The following is an 18,674-nucleotide window of genomic DNA, read 5'->3' on the forward strand; positions in this document are numbered from 1 at the left end:
AAAAGGTTTCAAAGCCATCTCTAAAGAGATTGGACTCCACCAGTCCACGGTCAGACAGATTGTGTACAAATGGAGGAGATTCAAGACCACTGTTACCCTCCCCAGGAGTGCTCCACCAACAAAGAACACTCTAAAAGCAAGACGTGTAAAAGACCACTAGGTTTCAAAGGACTGCAGGCTAACTTCTAAGCAACTAAAGGCCTTTCTCACATTGACTGATGTTAATGTTTATGAGCCCATCATCAGGAGAACACTGAACACCCATGATGTGCATGGCAGAGTCGCAAGAAGAAAGCCACTGCTCTCCAAAAAGAACATTGCTGCCCATCTGCAGTTTGCTAAAGATCATGTGGACAAGCCAGAGGAATACTGGAAAAATGTTTTGTGGATGGGTGAGACCAAAATAGAAAATTTAGTTTTAAATGAGCAGCGTTATGTTTGAAGAAAGAAAACACTGCATTCCAGCATAAGAACCTTATCCCATCTGTGAAACATGGTGGTGGTAGTATCATGGTTTGGGCCTGTTTTGCTGCATCTGGGCCAGGACGGCTTGCCATCATTGATGGAACAATGAAGTCTGAATCATACCAGCAAATTCTGAAGGAAAATGTCAGGACATCTGTCCGAGAACTGAATCTCAAGAGAAAGTGGGTCATGCAGCAAGACAACGACCCCAAGCACACAAGTCGTTCTACCAAAGAATGGTTAAAGAAGAACAAAAACTGAAGCAAGTAGTTTATAGGAGGAAACCCACCAACACCAACAAGTGGTTCTGTACTGAGGAATGGTCTAAAACTCCTTCAAGATGTTGTGCAGGACTGACCAGCAGTTACAAGAAACGTTGCTTGCAGTCATTGCTGCAAAAGGGGGTAACACCAGATACTGAAATCAAAGATTCACATACTTTTGCCACTCACAAATATTTAACACCCGATAATTTTTCTCAATAAATAAATGACAAAGTATATATTTTTGTCTCCTTTGTTTGATTGGATTCTCTTTGTCTACTTTCAGGATTTGTGTCTAATTATGAAAAAATCTAATTATGTTTTGGGTCATATTTATGCCGAAATAGAAAATTCTAAATGGTTCACAAATTTGCAAGCAGCACTGTACAATATATTGAATGTTTATGATCAGAAGACCTGTTTGTGGGGGAAGCCTGAGGAAAAAGTGCACATGCTCTGTAGATTGTCACTTGGAACAAAACAATACTCAATCACAAAACGAGCTAACAGAATTGTACTCACTTCCAGCTCATGCTATAACTTAATGTAAAGTATATGTTTACACCATCAACACGACTTCGATTCATCTTAAAGAGGCAAACAGAAACAGGAAGTGCTCGTAATACCAAGTTTCAGGCATTGTTCATTGTTCAGTACAAGCTAGACAGAGAAAGATGAAAGAATAGAGAAATTTTTTTTTTTTTTAGGATGAAGTCAGATAGTGACGAAAGAGGTGAGTTTTCAGCTGTCACTTGAAAATTGTCAGGGATTCAGCATTCCGGATAGGGGTGGGAAGATCATTCCACCAGCCAGGAACGGTGAACGAAAATGTTCTGGAAAGTGATTTTGTGCCTCTTTGTGATGGTACCACGAGGCGTCGCTCACTAGCATATCTCAGACTTCTGGAGAGGAGACTTTCTTATTTCCCCCACTAATTTTCTGTAAAAAGCAGTCCAAACATTTCACCATTTCTTCTTGCCCATCATCCGCTATGTTAGTTTACTCTAAAGTCAGGTTTGATGCAAGAGATTTTGATTAAAGTCATTATTTTTGTTTTCTTTGCGCACAAACAGTATTATCATAGCTTCGTAAAATTACGGTTGAACCCCTGATGTCACATGGACTATTTTACCGATGTCCTTGCTACGTTTCTGAACCTGAGAACATTTCAGTTGTGTTGCTGTCTATGCAGGGTCTGAGAGCTCTCGGATTTGATCAAAAATATCTTAATTTGTGTTCCAAAGATGAACGAAGGTCTTACGGGTTTGGAACGGCATGAAGGTGAGTAAAGGTGTATTCACACCAGGAAAGTCCGCTGGTTCACTTGCTTTGGTCCGGACCAAATACAATGCTGATTTTTTTTGTTTGGTGCGGTTCGCTTTCACACAGCCCTTTTTGCAAGAGAACCAGAAACTGTAAACAAAACCACACGTGTGCTTAAGGTCATCCTCATGACAGAATTTTCATTTTTGGGTGAACGATCTCTTTAGCCCTATTCGCACGGGATTAATATTACCTGGTGAACTCCAGTCATTTGTAATAATTGCGGAGGTTGTATACAATTTGCAGAAAGAGAAAGCTGAAAAGGTTTTGAGGTTAATGTGTTACAAATAAATCAAGCATAAAGCTTGAAATATTATTTTAACCTGGTGAAATGTAAATGACACAGCACACAAAACTATATTAGTTTCTTTTTTTTAAATTCATCTGGACCATAGAACGGGACTCTCAAAGCCTTGACATCCGGGTATCCGGGAGACAAGTCAGTAAATTAGAGTAAAATCACAGGCTTCGCTTATCCCGTGCGAATGCACCACACGAAATTCAGATGTGGGGGGGTAATTTCAAAATCACACAGATAATACTAATCCCGTGCAAATAGGGCTTTTAATTAACTCACCTGATTCCTCCTTCCGGCCGGGTGAGTGTTGGTCTGGTGATGACCTATTTTATTAAAACCAAAAATGGATATTGTAGTTAAACCATTGTAAACATAAATTAACCATAATTTTGCCACACTAATTACAGTGTAACCATGGTATTTATAGTAAAACTGTGGTTATACAAATGGTAAACAGTCCGCCAAAAAACTATGGTTACTACACATTTACTATAATAATGTGCATGCTTTTACCAAGCCTCTCAGGACAGCAAAGAGACTTGTCATGATCATAGATTTGTCTATTCTTATTCCAAATCTGAATGGCTTAATAAAAACTTTCACTGAACTGGAACAGACAGAATTCAATTCAAGTTTATTTGAATAGCGCTTTTAATGATACAAATCGTTGCAAAGCAACTTTACAGAAAATTAAGTTTCTACAATATTTAGTAGTAGCTTATCAGTGGTGACTGTCAGTTAATGTACATATGGCAGAAATGTACGGAAAAATCAATTAAAAACGTAATCAAACAGACGATGAACACTATTAACAGCAATTATTATATGATGCAATCAAACCCATAGCAAAATTCAAAACAGAACTGGAACAGAACACCCACACCATCCCTAACGGTACTCTCAGGCTGTGTGGCTTCTCGCTTTTCCTCATAGACCTGTGAGAGGCTGCCCTAATGCTGACATCAACAGTCAGCCTGTCTTTATTTGATACTGGTGAAAAAATTCCCAGTGTGTTAATGTGAATATGTAGAGCCATACGTCCATAAAAAGACTAGGTAGATTATGTTAGCTAGATAGTGACATATTGTACAGCATTTTTGTTCCGCTAGCTTACATAACCTCGTAGTCCATTGTGTATAAGGAAGCATATATCTAAAATCCCTTGTCCATTTTGGTGGCCGGTGTTTTGGATGTTAACGTGCATATCCATATATATCCATATTCATTACTTCAGAGTTATGTGCCTCTAGAAGCTTGTGTTCTGCAAGTGAGATGGACATTTTCGTCTTTGGCAGCTCCTGAAGGCTTTGTGTACAAAGCAGCACCATGTCAGCGTAGAGCGTAAAAACCAGAAGTGATGTACTATGGTTTACGGAACGCGGAAGTAAGTTGCTTATATACCCATTGTGATCATACATTATTAACTAGGAAGAATAAAATACATTGGATATTTGTGTATTCATGAAACAAGAATTGATTTCTCTGCGTTCCTTTAATTTCCTCTGTGTTACGTTGTATGTACTGGGAAACCCGTAGTTGTGTTGTAGTATTGTTAGGAAGAATAAAAAGATGACAAATTGTCGGATTGCTCACCACTCACGTCTCCCCTGCACTTCTTGGATTAGAATGATAACAGAAGTATAATAACAGACAAGAAATACATAGACTACACCATCCATTTTATGTGACTCTATATATGTTCATTTAAAGAAAATAACATGACTTTTAAAAAGACAAGAACACAGAACATGCAAATTAACCAGTACAACTAAATTCATTAACACAATAATTAAAAACAATCACCTGCACACAGAGCAGTAAGACTTAGACCAGGGTTTTTCAAACTTTTTGGAGGCAGGGACCCCTTACAGGGGAGAGAATTTTCCAAGGATCCCCTCATAATTATAACAGTGTTTAAAGGGGTCATATGATGTTGCTAAAAATAACAGTATTTTGTGTATTTGGTGTAATGAAATGTGTTTATGCGGTTTAAGGTTCAAAAAACACATTATTTTCCACATACTTTACATTATTGTTTCTCCTCTATGCCCCGCCTTTCTGAAACGCGTCGATTTTTACAAAGCTCATCAGTCTGAAAATTTGCGCACACTTGGCGAATAAAGCTGATTCTGATTCTGAATAAGGCTGATTCTGATTCTGAATAAAGCTGATTCTGAATTAAGTATCTTCAAAAGATTTTGGCTTTTTTAAAATAATTTCCCCAAGAAACCTGGGCTCCTCCATGATTCTTTCCGACAGCAAAGCACTTGAATGTGACAAGCTCGTAATCACAACTTCAGAATTGGGAAGTAGGAAATGTCTGCACATGAAGGCAGCATTATTCCTAATTTCCTTACAGGAATCATGAAAATTCACTCACCCAAATCTAGATGGACTCGTACAGCTGCAGCTCACATGAAAGTGGTATGTCTGAACTAGTTGACACAGGAAATCAACTGCATAATAAAGATGTTGACTGGCAAAAAGTATTTTGAAAATACAAAAATACTAAGGTTAAATGTATTTAAATACAAAATACATTAGATTTTTTTCAAAGGTATTTAAATACAAAATACAAAATAGTATTTTGTATTTCAAATACGTATTTTAAATACATTTATCAGAAATACTGCCCATCCCTGACTGTATGATAAATTAATCTCTTACATCGTACATACATCTTGCACTTTGTTGCTTATGATTAGGGAATTTGTGAGTTTCAGTCTGAATCAATCTGAATGTCTCTGATTGGCTACTGCATTCCTAAGATCAACAGAATGGTGTGTGATTGGTTATAATGAGCAATGCTGTAAAAACATGTAAAAATAAAATATGTAACATGAGCAGGTCTAAATTTAATACAGCAATCAAATATTTTCATTTAATTTTCATTTTCACTAGTTTCATGTTTCAAGTATTATAGTTTTATTGAAAAACCAGGGGACCCCCCAAGTATATATTTTTTGGGTGTTATGGGGGGTCAGCACTGGATTATTAGATTTTCTGTGCACTTGTAAAAACACCACCATACTCTGATGAGTGATTAGAAGTTGAGCCATCATTTAGTTTTTTGTTTTGTTTTGTTTTTTCGGACCTAAACACATCACAATGTACACCTGAGGAGACAACATTCTGCTGAATCACACCATTTAATTTTCTCTCTTTTTCATACCACAAAAGGGGAAATTGTAAAAAAAATAAAATAAATAAATAAAATGTCTTGCTGATAGTCATCCATGTAATAGCTGTGCATAGCAACCAGTCTCAAACTTAAAAAAAGGATACTGAAGTATCACGGATAGATATAATAAGACACATGCTGTATTTTCAGTGTGTTCTGAAGGCATCCTGTAGGTTTTTGTGACACAAACCAGAAAGGTTTATTATGTAGGCAAAATAATGACATTGGCCATTCATTCCTGAGAGCAGCCGCTCATACATATGAGAACTCACTTTGTTGTCATGATGCCTGGAACACAACTGGGATATACACTGCATGGCTACACACAAACCTTGACTGTAACATTCAAATCACACATTATCGTTATGTCTGTGTTACAAACATTCAAGTAATCACAGAAGTAGTAAGAGAAAAGTTTGGATAATATCACTAATGTCCAGTGTTGGGAGTAACGCATTACAAAAGTAATAATATTACAGTAGTATATTACTTTTTGCTGTAACGCAGTAATATAACGCATTACTAATCAAATTTGGGTAATATTATTACTCGTTACAATCTCAGTAACGCAAGTTACAACAACATATTTTAACTCAAAATTAAGTGGTGAATTTACCAACACCGCAAAACAGCATCTACGGTAGCGATCAAAATCACCTTTTAAAAGTGACTTCAAATGCTTCAAATGATTGAATCCATTACAAAATAAATAAATAAATCTAATTCATCCTGGAACAAAACTAGTTAATTCTGAGTGAGTCATTGAATGATTAATTGAAACCATTTTTTTTAAATATAATTAATTGAATAATGGATATTTTTTTATATAGACTGCAAAAATGTTTATTTTTCAGAACATCTATTAAATTACATGTTATTTTAAGTTGTCTATTTTTTAAGAATTGTGGGAGAAAGCTAAGCTAAAATATTTAAATTGAGAAAATATTGTGAAAATTATATTGAGTTTGGTTTAATGAAAACAGTGACAGGAGACCAATTTTGTGTCTTCAGGTGCTAGCAAAGGAAACCATAAAGCAAGTCAAGTCAAAGCACCATCTGATTACAAAGCTCCTTGAATTTAAGGGCTAAACTTAAGATTTTTCCTCTCAAAAGAGCAAATTCCAGTAAGCATATATCGCTGTAAAGCTGTAAAGTTGGAAAAAATACCAAAGGGTTTTAAAATACCATGTTGGTAATGATAGAGCTGTGCCTTATTTAATGTTTTTGAGCATCTACTAGGAAGTTTATAGTTTTCAGGTGCACCTGGAAAAAAAACAAACATTTTCTGTTGTTGTTACAATTTCTTTGTTAAACATTGGATGCAAACTGACAGGCCTGCAGTGAATCTGTGAATGACTAGAAGTGACTGCACATGTGTGCATGTCTGTCAGACAGTGTTGCCAACTCATTTTCAGGGGAAGTTGCTAAAGGAAGGTCAATTTGTTGCTAAAAGTTGCTAAATGACGTTGTGATGTCATTGCCCGATGACATCATTACGTAATTACGACGCAAAATTGACACTACTTCAAATCTCAGCAAAAAAAGATTTTATATATGTTCATTTAGATTTGTTCGTAAAATAATATAACGTAATATAATATTAAAATATAAATAACTATTTTTAAATACAACATTGAATTATTGAACACTTACACATTTTTTAACAATTAGGGCTTACAATTTAAGTTTTTTTATTAGCTAGGAAACTAGGGCACAATCTACTATGTTAATATGAAGGAATTTTCCGAGGTTTTTTTTACCTGCATTTTAAATTACACATTGTATTTTGTGTTTTCGGGTTACAGGGTTACAATGGATAATGAAAAATGGATAACGGATAATGTCCTGGAAAATTACTAGTAGCTTTTCCATTTTTCTAGATATTTTTCTTTCAGTGTACTAACTGATCAACAATCGCAGGTACAAGCTACTAACAAAGTGTATCATAAATTAACAGTTATTCAATTATTCAATTATTATTATTAAATTGAGCAATTGCTAATAGCAGCTCACTTAATAATTCATGTGATGAATAATTCTTTGTAATTCATGTGATGTGTGTACTGCTAGACATCTTTGGTTTCCTCATTTTGTGTAATTAAGATGGAAAATGTGTGCCTTTTTATCGCTTGAGTCACTTATCAAAAGTTGCTAAAAGTTACCAAATTAATTTTTAAAATAGCTAAATTTGTTGCTGGGTGCTTTTGGAAGAAAAAGTTGCTAGTGTGAAAAGTTGCTAAATTTAGCAACAAAATTGCTAAGTTGGCAACACTGCTGTCAGATGGACAGAGAGAGAGAGAGAGAGAGAGAGAGGGGTGGTCTTATTACTCTTTACCATCTGTTTAAAACACTCAGACTGACACAGAAACACATGTACACCTACAAGTGTTAGTTCCTCAGCTCAGACCAGTCTGCTTATTAAGGAGTTAAGATTAACTATATATATATATATATATATATATATATATAACTAATATAAACAACACGCTGTAGGACAACATCTCTGATTGATAACTCATTGAAGACATTGGATTATAGTAAAGCAAAACATCATTAAAAGGTATGTATATTTACTATAGTTTAGGTCACATGATTCACTCCTCCTGTTGAGAATGTATGCTTTTACATGTTCCAACATTTACATTTATTTATTTACAACAGAAATTGTCCATTGTATTTCCTCTGAAAGTCTGCCTAGTGAGAGATCCTAATTTTGTTGGCTTCAGATAGAGTTTCCAGGCCTAGAAATAGAAACTGTGTGTGTGTGTGTGTGTGTGTGTGCGTGACCAAATGTCCCCACAAGGATAGTAAAACCTGAAATTTTTGACATTGTGGGGACCGGTCTGCGGGAAAAAAATATATTAAAAATAGTAAATGATGTTTATCTGAAAGTGTAAGAATGCAAACAGGTTTTCTGTAAGGGGTAGGTTTAGGGTTAGGGTTGGGTTAGGGCAGGGGTAGACAAGTTCGGTCCTAGAGAGCCGCAGTCCTGCAGAGTTTGTGTTGTCGTCTGCCGCTCGTCTGAGGAACCACACTCAGTCTTGAGTTTCGATGCCAGAAGATACATTTTATTTCATCATCAATGAGAATAAAACGGAGATGCTCTCTGCAGCAAAACATCTGCAGAATGATCATCTTGTCTTCTTTTTATACAGTTCTGACTTTAAGGCGTTTTCCATACATAGAATGGTTCCTTTGTGCATACAGTTCTCCCTAGAGAGAAGGGGTTCTGGTTATGGTAAAGAAAGAAGGCCCCCACTTATGTTTCCCAGATGTTTCTAATCTTAGGGCCTGTCTACTTTAGCCACGTAGGCCTGTTTTTACACACAGGCATATGGGATTATAATGGAAGTATAACTGGATATTTAAATGGCTATATTCATAATGATTATACTTGATTAATTCCTATTTGGATTAATAAAAATCTTCTACAAGTTCAGCTCCAACCCTGAAAAAAAACCTCACCTGCCTATATAGCCTTAGTAATCCTGAAGACATTGATTAGCTTGTTCAGGTGTGTTTGATTAGGTTTGGAGCTGAACTCTGCAGGACTGCGGCTCTCTAGGACCGAACTTGCCTACCCCTGGGTTAGGGGATAGAAAATATCGTTTGGTCAGTATAAAAGTAATATAAGTCTATGGAAAGTCCCCACAATTCACAGAAACAAACGTGTGTATGTGTGTGTGTACTTAACCATATTTTTGGGACACATTTGTGAGCGAAACCTGACAAAAGCTTCAAAAACCTCCCTTTGGGGACATCCTCATTTGTAAAACAGGTATAAATTAAAGTTTTTTTTTTTTTTAATTATTATTATTGTAAATATGCTAAATGTTTTCTGTGAGGGTTTGGCTTAGGATTAGCTTATAAAATCAATAAGTATCTGTATACTAACTAAAGTATCTAAACTAACTATCTGTATCTGTAACTATCCCAAAGAGGCACAAAATCACTTTCACAGACTTTTAAATTAACTGTTCCCTCCTGGTGGAATGACCTGCCCAACTCAATCCAAGCAGCTGAGTCCTTAACCATCTTCAAGAATCGGCTAAAAAACACATCTCATCTCTATTTGACCCTCTAACTCTAGCACTGTCTATTTATAATTCTATTCTTGAAAAAAAAAAAAAAAAAAACTGCTCCTTTTAGACTTGCACTCTATTCATTTACTAACTGCTTGTTTTCTTAAAAAAAAAAAAAAAAAATCTAACACTAGCTTCTCTATTATTTTTGTATTCTATCTATTTGTTTTCTTTTTATTTATTATACAATTAACAAAAAAAGGCGTCTTACACTAGAACCTTAGTGTAAAAACCTTGCTACGTGTACTGCTTAAGCTAACTGAGACTTGTTATAGCACTTGTATATCATTGGTCTTTTGTTGATTTTGATTGCTTCCATTGTCCTCATTTGTAAGTCGCTTTGGATAAAAGCGTCTGCTAAATGTAAATGTAATGTAAATGTATATAAAAACAATAGTAGTCTATGTGGGATATTAAATGGCTGAACTGATGTTTTTGATTGGACAAATATTTCATATTTCATTATGCTTTATACAAACGTATGCAATCTGCTGTACTTGTTTCAAAATGAAGGTTGCTGCTCCTGTACAGTCATTGTCATGTTTTCTTCAGAAGTTATAAGTAGAAACACAATTATTATTGCACAATAAAAACAAAGTTCAACTGAAGGCAATAAATAAATATATAAATAATACTTATATAAATATAAATAGTACTTTGTCAAAATTAGGCCAAGATTTTATTAACATCAGATACACGTTGACATCTGCAGAGCAGGATTTTCAATTACATTATTTGTCTTAAGACAGTGAAGTTAAACTGCTTTGTAAATTTACAGTTTTCCCTGATAAGCTTTACTATATAATATATCAAAGTTACTGATAATTCAAATGTGCAACAAGTAAAAATAATAATAATTATTTTTTTTTTACAGCATTTAAAAATTACAGCATTTAAAGTTGTGGGGTGACAAACGTCCATGGTATAAACATTTATTTAAAAAATGGGGCAAAATGTGTTAATTTAAAATAACTTTCATGCTGTTACAATCGCCAGCTGGTACATCCTGTACCTTTGCCATTCACCCAGGACTCCATTTCCCATAATCCTTTGCCCGGACTCATCTGCACTCATCATCATTGCTAGCACCTGTCTTTCATTACCTCGTTAGCTCACAGCTATCTCATATTAGGAGGACTATAAAGACTGCACTCACACACAAACACATCGCTGGTGATTGCTTAGCCTGTAAGGTTTTTCTGTTTCCCCCTAGTGTCATTCCCGTGTTTTCTTGCCCTGCCTTGTCTTTGAGTGTTTTGATCTTGGACTGTTTATCTGTTTATGATTGTTTGCTGTCTGCCCTTACCTTTGCCTGTTTTGTGAATTACTCTTTTGGATTGCCTTGTATGTACTGTTTTGCTGGTGTTTGACCCTGCCTGTTTGACTATGCTCTACAATAAAAGCCTGCAAGTGGATTCCCACTCCATTGTCACGAGGCCTCCTCCGTTACACATGCAAACTGCTATAGCAACATAAAAAGATGCACACAGTGTTAATTTGCATTATTGTAATGTTAAACTAGCCTGTACCTTAAACTCTGGTGATGTGGGCATGTCAAGCAATTAACACAGTGGCCTTAACCAGCTCGCCCCTTTTACAGCAGATTTAGTTTATCAACAACTGGCAATCACAACCTAAATAAGTGTACATTTTATTTACAATAATCAATACTACAATTCTTACTTTTCACACCATCACTCACACACATTGACGCTTATAGAGGATCTCACGATTTTTGGCTCATTTTCACTCAGACAATAGACTTGTACAAGTGCTTCTGCATTCTGCTTATTATGCTATTTCAGGCATTAACAACACACCCTGTATAGGCATTTTACAATTTGGTTCAATATATGATATGAGGTTTATGGTTCAGACACTAATCTTGATTTTATGTAACAATCAAATGACACCGTACGACACAAAGTTGCTCAAACAGAAAAAGCAAACATAATTATGAGGCAGCCCTCTCATAATTATTTATAAGAAATAAAGTTCTATGCTGTTGAGCATTGTTTAATTACACTAATTAACAGTATAAGGCTATTACCAATCAAATGAAATCTGTATCAACAAAATTATATCTTTGCACTGCAGAGGTGAAAAGAAACCGCATTTGCAATTACAATTGTATAAATAATGTTATGAGATCAATGTTTTAAATATAAAATTTAGAATTTAGAAATATGAAATGTTGGAAAAATGAAATGATACTAGAGTCATTAATTTAACCGATTCATTTAAATTGGCTGATTTATTAATGAATGAAGCAAGCGACAAAAGCCAAAGCTATTCTGTATATGTGTGTGTGTGTGTGTGTATAATATATATATATATATATATAATGCGTTAGGCTAACCAAGACTTGTCATTTGCACTTATATATTGTTGCTCTTTTGTTAGTTTTGACAGCTTTTATTGTCCTCATTTGTAAGTCGCTTTGGATAAAACGTCTGCTAAATGACTAAATGTAAATGTAAATGTAAATATTCTACCACAAAGCTAACTTGTTAATATGAACTTGAATATGTATGTTTATAAGATAGTATGTAAAACATATGCTGGAGTACTAACAGAAACCTATATTTGTGGAAAAAAGTTTTTAATAGGCTACTGTACTTTTCTGAAGCATTAATTAATTAAAATACTTGAATAAACTTTTATTTAGTTAATTAGATAGTTAGTGAGTTAGTAAAAGTGTAATCCCTTTAATTCAAGGATCTCCAACCCTGCTCCTGGAGAGCTACCGTCCTTCAGACTTCAGTTCCAACCTGCTTTAACACACCTGTCTGTAATTATCAAGTGATCCCGAACACCATTGTTAGCTGGTTCGGGGGTGTTGGCTGGGTTTGGCGTTGAAATCTGCAGGACAGTAGCTCTCCAGGAGCAGGGTTAGAGTTTCATCGTCAAATCATTTGATTGAACATCAGATCAGTTTACGTGTCATGGTGTGTAGGTGCTGAATTCTCCTGACTGACTGCAGGTTGAAGAGGCTGTATTTATGGCTCAATATGACCAGTGAGTCTTTCCACAGATTACATTGTCTTTCAGGAACATTATATAAGTGCACAACTATCCAAATGCTGATTGTGTTTCAGACTCGAGGATAAAGATTCGCTGGATATTCATGATAACCCTCCAGCTCCAGACAATGTTGTAAAGGAGGACGACAACACTGTACGTATGACAGTCTCTCTCCTTGTGTCTGTATTTTGTGTACACAGCTCACTTTCTGTCCTCCTCAGGTTTATTTTGTGTATGATGAAGAGGTGGAGGAAGAAGAGGCCCCTCCCCCTCCGACCCCTGAGCCTGTAGTTCAGGTCAATGACAGGCCACACAAATTTAAGGACCACTACTGCAAGAAACCCAAGTTTTGTGACGTCTGCGCACGAATGATTGTTCGTAAGTTCACATCTCACACCATCATTGCCAATGAAATCTAATCACTCCTCAACAACAAGAATCAATTGTATGTGTAGGTGTGTGTCTTCCCTATAGTGAAAACAGCATATAGAATATTCTGCTTCCACTAGAATCAGTAAAGCCTCAGTACAGGCTTCATCCAACATGATAAAGTCCCATACGTTAACTTGTTTACTTAAATGTTGTGGCATTACTGTTAGGTCCATATCTTTCTGTACACGTCTGTTTGCAAAGCCTGTGTCGAATTGCAACAGCTTAAGCAAAGGATCCGCTGAGACATTCACACAGTTGAAAATAAACAGCCACTGTCCTAACATTGGGATGCTTTAGAAAGTGATGTTTTTTTTAGTCCAGTGATCCTGGTGTTGTAGTAGTTCTTCTGTCTGTGGTTAGGACAGTGGGCAGGTCAACCGAATGATGATGAAGTAGGCACTAATCTGTGTATGTGTCAAAGTGCGTAAAATTAAGTTGCATATTATGCTCATGTGAATGTCATTTAGAGAAATAAGTAGAGTCGTACCCATTACAAAATGTAATTTGGTATAATAACTGATTTCTTTTCTACTTTCAGTCAATAATAAATTTGCCTTGCGCTGCAAAAACTGCAAGACCAACATTCACCACTCGTGCCAGTCATATGTGCAGTTCCAGAGATGCTTTGGCAAAATAGTGAGACATTTTATTATACGTATATGATATGGTAAAATCGCACTGTCAGTTTGTCCGTTTATTTTCATTAATATCTTCTTTGTCAGCCGCCTGGTTTTAGACGGGCATACAGCTCTCCACTCTACGATCAAGAGATCAATAACCCTGGTGAGTATGATGTATTTATGAGAGATAATTTTTTGCAACACAAAAAAGACTGCAGTGTTGAAGCAGTGTTTAAAAAAAGAAAGAAAATAATAATAATTGGTAACACTTTGTTTTAAGGACCAATCTTCACTATTAACTAGCATGCATATTACTATCATATTAGCTGTTTAATAGTACTTCTAAAGCACATATTAATGACTTATTCTGCATGACCATATTTTAGATCCCTTAATCCAACCCCAGTGTTGGGAAGGTTACTTTGGAAATGTAATAGGTTACAAATTACAAATTACCCTATTTAAAATGTAATAAGTAGTGTAACTTTTTAATTACTTTATAAAAGTAAAGTAACTAATTACATTTGATTACTTTTGGATTACTTTTAAGTTTCTAATGGATATTTTCAACTAAATAATTTTCAAACATTTATACCAGGCAGGGTTAACCTTACAGTAGTACTCAACTCTGTTTACTGTTAGAATTTCAAAATCTTTCATCACTTGATTTTATATCAACTTATATTAATTTAATTTTAAAGCACAGCCACCACAAAACCAGACTTCATAACAAAAAAATGGTTTAATACTGTTTTAGAAATCAAATCTTTGCATAGCTATGACAGGACACACTGGCAAGTAACAATGCCTTGAAAAAGAAAAACAAAAATTAATCTTAAAAAATAAAGCATATACATAAACCCAAATAGGCAATAAAACAGGTATTAAAACAGTTAATAAAAGAAAAACACTGGTGTCTCATAGCTATCAATGCAATTAGGGAAAGAAATTAATTAAATGTGTGTGTGTTTGTGTGTGCTCTTTATCCTCCAAAAATCAAACTGGACAATAGAGCGACAGATAAAGTGTCCACACCACACATCAGTCATTATGGGTTAGGTCACTGGGACAGTGCTGTTTGTTGTAGCGGAGCAGTAAGACATGTTCCATGTGGTCATCACTCATTCTGTTTCAAGATGAGGTCAAAAGATTGCCTCCATGACTAAAAAGACGCTCCACTGGAGCACTGGAAGGCAATGTGGTGTTGTACTTCATAAAAAGCCTCTTAACTATGGGAAATGCCTTAAGAGACGTCAGGTTGTTATCTGAATCTTCTAAGTACTTTCTGACTTCATCATGAGTTGTGCTGTCAGATGATGATTTGGCATTATTAAAGACAAAAAAGTTTTCCTCTGACTCATCAGATTTCACAGAGTTGTCATCTCTCACTGTAGCTTGACTGTGCAGTGGTTCCAGAGCAATAGCTTCCTGCAGTAAGGTTCTCCTCATGTCATCTCTCTTCTCAGGGCTAAGGAGTTGAATCAGGTGTGATAGATGAGGGAGACATACAAAATGTGCAGGGCTGGGGGTACGCCAGGACAGGTTTGAGAACCACTGCTTTAAATCATTCTGAGGTTAAATACATATTTTAAATCATAACAAGAAATAGTTTAATAACTATGATACTGTTTTAGAAATCAAATCTTTGCATAGCTATGACAGGACACACTGGCAAGTAACAATGCCTTGAAAAAGAAAAACAAAACTTAATCTTAAAAAATAAAGCATATACATAAACCCAAATAGGCAATAAAACAGGTATTAAAACAGTTAATAAAAGAAAAACACTGGTGTCTCATAGCTATCAATGCAATTAGGGAAAGAAATTAATTAAATGTGTGTGTGTTTGTGTGTGCTCTTTATCCTCCAAAAATCAAACTGGACAATAGAGCGACAGATAAAGTGTCCACACCACACATCAGTCATTATGGGTTAGGTCACTGGGACAGTGCTGTTTGTTGTAGCGGAGCAGTAAGACATGTTCCATGTGGTCATCACTCATTCTGTTTCAAGATGAGGTCAAAAGATTGCCTCCATGACTAAAAAGACGCTCCACTGGAGCACTGGAAGGCAATGTGGTGTACTTGATAAAAAGCCTCTTAACTATGGGAAATGCCTTAAGAGACGTCAGGTTGTTATCTGAATCTTCTAAGTACTTTCTGACTTCATCATGAGTTGTGCTGTCAGATGATGATTTGGCATTATTAAAGACAAAAAAGTTTTCCTCTGACTCATCAGATTTCACAGAGTTGTCATCTCTCACTGACTACGTTTACATGGATATCAATCAGTAATCTAATTATTTGCCTTATTCTAAATAAGACTAAATTATGATTAAGGTGTTTACATGAGTGGCTTTTAGAATATTCCTTTCATATTCCAGTTTTACATGTTATAGTTCATAGATCGATTAATGGCACACATCATTACGTCCCCAGGTGACGCCATCCGACGTCCCCTCGAGAATTTCACGAATAAACATAGTTTGTCTTCGTTATGGTGTCATATACAGATTTGGGTGTTTTATTTTTTATTTTACAAAAGCTTCAAGTGCAGTTAATTATTTGTCATGCTATATGTGCAAACAGACGATGGCGTTGTTGAAGCCATGCTCTTTTGTTTGCCGTCAAACAGTTGACCACTGCTCTGTGTAGCCTGACGCAAAATGCGGCAAAAAGTCCTACACGACGGTAATAGTGTGATTAAGGTGTGTTCATGTCTGTACTGCACTTCAATAATGCGACTAAAATACTCCACGTCTTAATTTGATTTGTGTTTACTTTGAGTATGTCTTTAGCCGGATTAAGATTAAGATAAAAAATTTCTGATTACATGGTAGATTCTTTATCAGAGTATTGTCTTAATCGTGTTAAAATCAGAATATTGTTGTCCATGTAAACGTACTCACTGTAGCTGGACTGTGCAGTGGTTCCAGAGCAATAGCTTCCTGCAGTAAGGTTCTCCTCGTGTCATCTCTCTTCTCAGGGCTAAGCCAGTTTAAGCGGAACTTTGGCAGTGTTGTGGTCCCCATCTTTGCTTCATGGCTGGCTAACACTGATCCAAAGCACTCTTCTATAGCCTCACTGATAGTGATGACAATGTGTGCATTATAAAACAAATGAGGCATATTTTCAAATAGCTTTGTCTTGAGGCTAAGCAAAGTAGGGATTAAAAATCCTAGGTAACATTTGCTTTCACCCTGGAGAATGTCAATGGCAACAGCTAGAGGCTTCAGAACCTCAGTGTACTCTTTTAGGAATGCAGACTCTTGTGGATGAAGCCTTGGTACATCAAGCGTATCACAGATCTCCCTCAGCTTTTCTTTTGGGAGCCCTGCAAGTTTTGTCCCATCTTGTGACTGATGGGACAGTCAAATGTATATTGGCAATCTCCTGAATCACTTCTGTGGCCAATTAAGACCTATGTGCTTTATTCCAGATAGGTGTGTCGACCTTTGAGACGTGTACATGCCAATGCTGCAGAATGTCTCTCCAGCGTGTCTTTGTCAATCCAATGGCATGTGACTCCGAAGAAACTGTGGTTTTGTGCTGATCAAATGTCTGCTGTCGTGCAGACAGTGTCCACATTAATAAACTTGGTGATGACATATTCCTTCATTACAGCAAACTCTCTGTCAATGCGCTGCATCAGAGTTTTTCTGCACACCACTTTCTTCCCGCCACTGATTCCCTCAATCAATTTTCGGAAGGATGGCTGCTCCACCAATGAAAAGCACTTTACATCATCAACCAGAAAGTTAAACACCAGTTTGTTCACACGTTGCTGTGACACGCTAAGCCCTGAACCTATCCTTGCTTGCTTCAAAGGGGGTTGTGTAGCCACAGGGGTAGAGGAGCTTGTTGATGCATCTTCCATCGCATCAGACTGACTCGATGTTGATGTATGTTTCCTCTAAAAAACAGAGATAGTTCTTTTTAGTTATATTTAGAAAAAACACAATTCTAGATTATTATAGTAGTAAAAAACATGTTTTTCTTCTTACTGATGTAATAAAATATAGTAAAAATCTGAATACTATTCATTTTACCACTATGTGTGTGTGAAGGGAAAACATTATACCATACAAGGCCTAATATTTATTTCTCACTAACAGAAGCAAGAATAGATGCTAGTTTCATACTACCAAATCCAAACAGACTCCCCCAGTGTAGCTGTCATAAAATCCATGGTATTTTTTTTCTTTTAAGTTAAAGTTACATTTCATCTAAAACATTGTTGACTCAATGACCAATTGGAGTGGTTTAGTAGATAATAGCTAGATTTTGCAAGACAAAATGGGACAAATTAATTGAGAGATTTGTCCACTAGGTGGCACCATAAGAAAAAAGTTTCAAACCCTCGAGAAAAATAGGTTATATTTTTCTAAACATTTACATTACATTTACATTTAGACATTTAACAGACACTTTTATCCAAAGTGACTTACAAATGAGGACAATAGAAGCAATCAAAATCAACAAAAGAGTAATGATATGCAAGTGCTATAACAAGTCTCAGTTAGCTTAATGCAGTACACGTAGCAAGGTTTAATCATATAATAAATAAAAAGAAAACATAGAATAGAAAAAGAATAGAGCAAGCTAGTGTTAGAGGCCTTTTTTGCTTTTGTTAATTGTATAATAAATAAAAAGAAAATAAATAGAATACAAAAAGATTAGAAAAGCAAGTGTTAGCTTTTTTTTTTAAAGAAAACAAGCAGTTAGAAAATAAATAGAGTGTAAGTCTAAAAGGGGCAAGTTTTTTTTTTTTTAAGAATAGAATTAGAATAGAGAGTGCTAGAGTTAGAGGGTCAAATAAAGATGGAAGAGATGTGTTTTCAGCCGATTATTGAAGATGGCTAAGGACTCAGCTGCTGGGATTGAGTTGGGCAGGTCATTCCACCAGGAGGGAACATTTAATTTAAAAGTTAGTGAAAGTGATTTTGTGCCTCTTTGGGCTGGCACAATAAAGCGATGTTCACTTGCA

At 35.8% G+C, this 18,674-nt stretch overlaps 1 protein-coding gene across 2 annotated transcripts in view; it reads left to right on the forward strand.

Annotated features, from left to right (window-relative positions):
• The first annotated feature begins 339 nt into the window (after positions 1–339).
• The window catches only part of stac3 (SH3 and cysteine rich domain 3), a 70,126-nt gene continuing 51,791 nt past the window's right edge, over positions 340–18,674 (forward strand). The window contains exons 1-7 of one of the 2 annotated variants that reach the window (XM_016567254.1): positions 340–349; positions 8,069–8,090; positions 12,569–12,630; positions 12,711–12,789; positions 12,858–13,014; positions 13,607–13,704; positions 13,791–13,851. In XM_016567254.1, coding sequence (XP_016422740.1) covers positions 12,614–12,630; positions 12,711–12,789; positions 12,858–13,014; positions 13,607–13,704; positions 13,791–13,851 — 412 coding nt within the window. In that variant the 5' untranslated portion in view covers positions 340–349; positions 8,069–8,090; positions 12,569–12,613. Of the gene's footprint in view, positions 350–7,982; positions 8,091–12,568; positions 12,631–12,710; positions 12,790–12,857; positions 13,015–13,606; positions 13,705–13,790; positions 13,852–18,674 lie in introns of those variants that run through there. The other variant, XM_016567253.1, reaches the window with a different exon arrangement.

The sequence above is a fragment of the Sinocyclocheilus rhinocerous genome, unplaced genomic scaffold (genome assembly GCF_001515625.1).
Source record: "Sinocyclocheilus rhinocerous isolate Xijiao unplaced genomic scaffold, SAMN03320098_v1.1 scaffold2696, whole genome shotgun sequence".
Lineage (NCBI taxonomy): Eukaryota > Metazoa > Chordata > Actinopteri > Cypriniformes > Cyprinidae > Sinocyclocheilus > Sinocyclocheilus rhinocerous.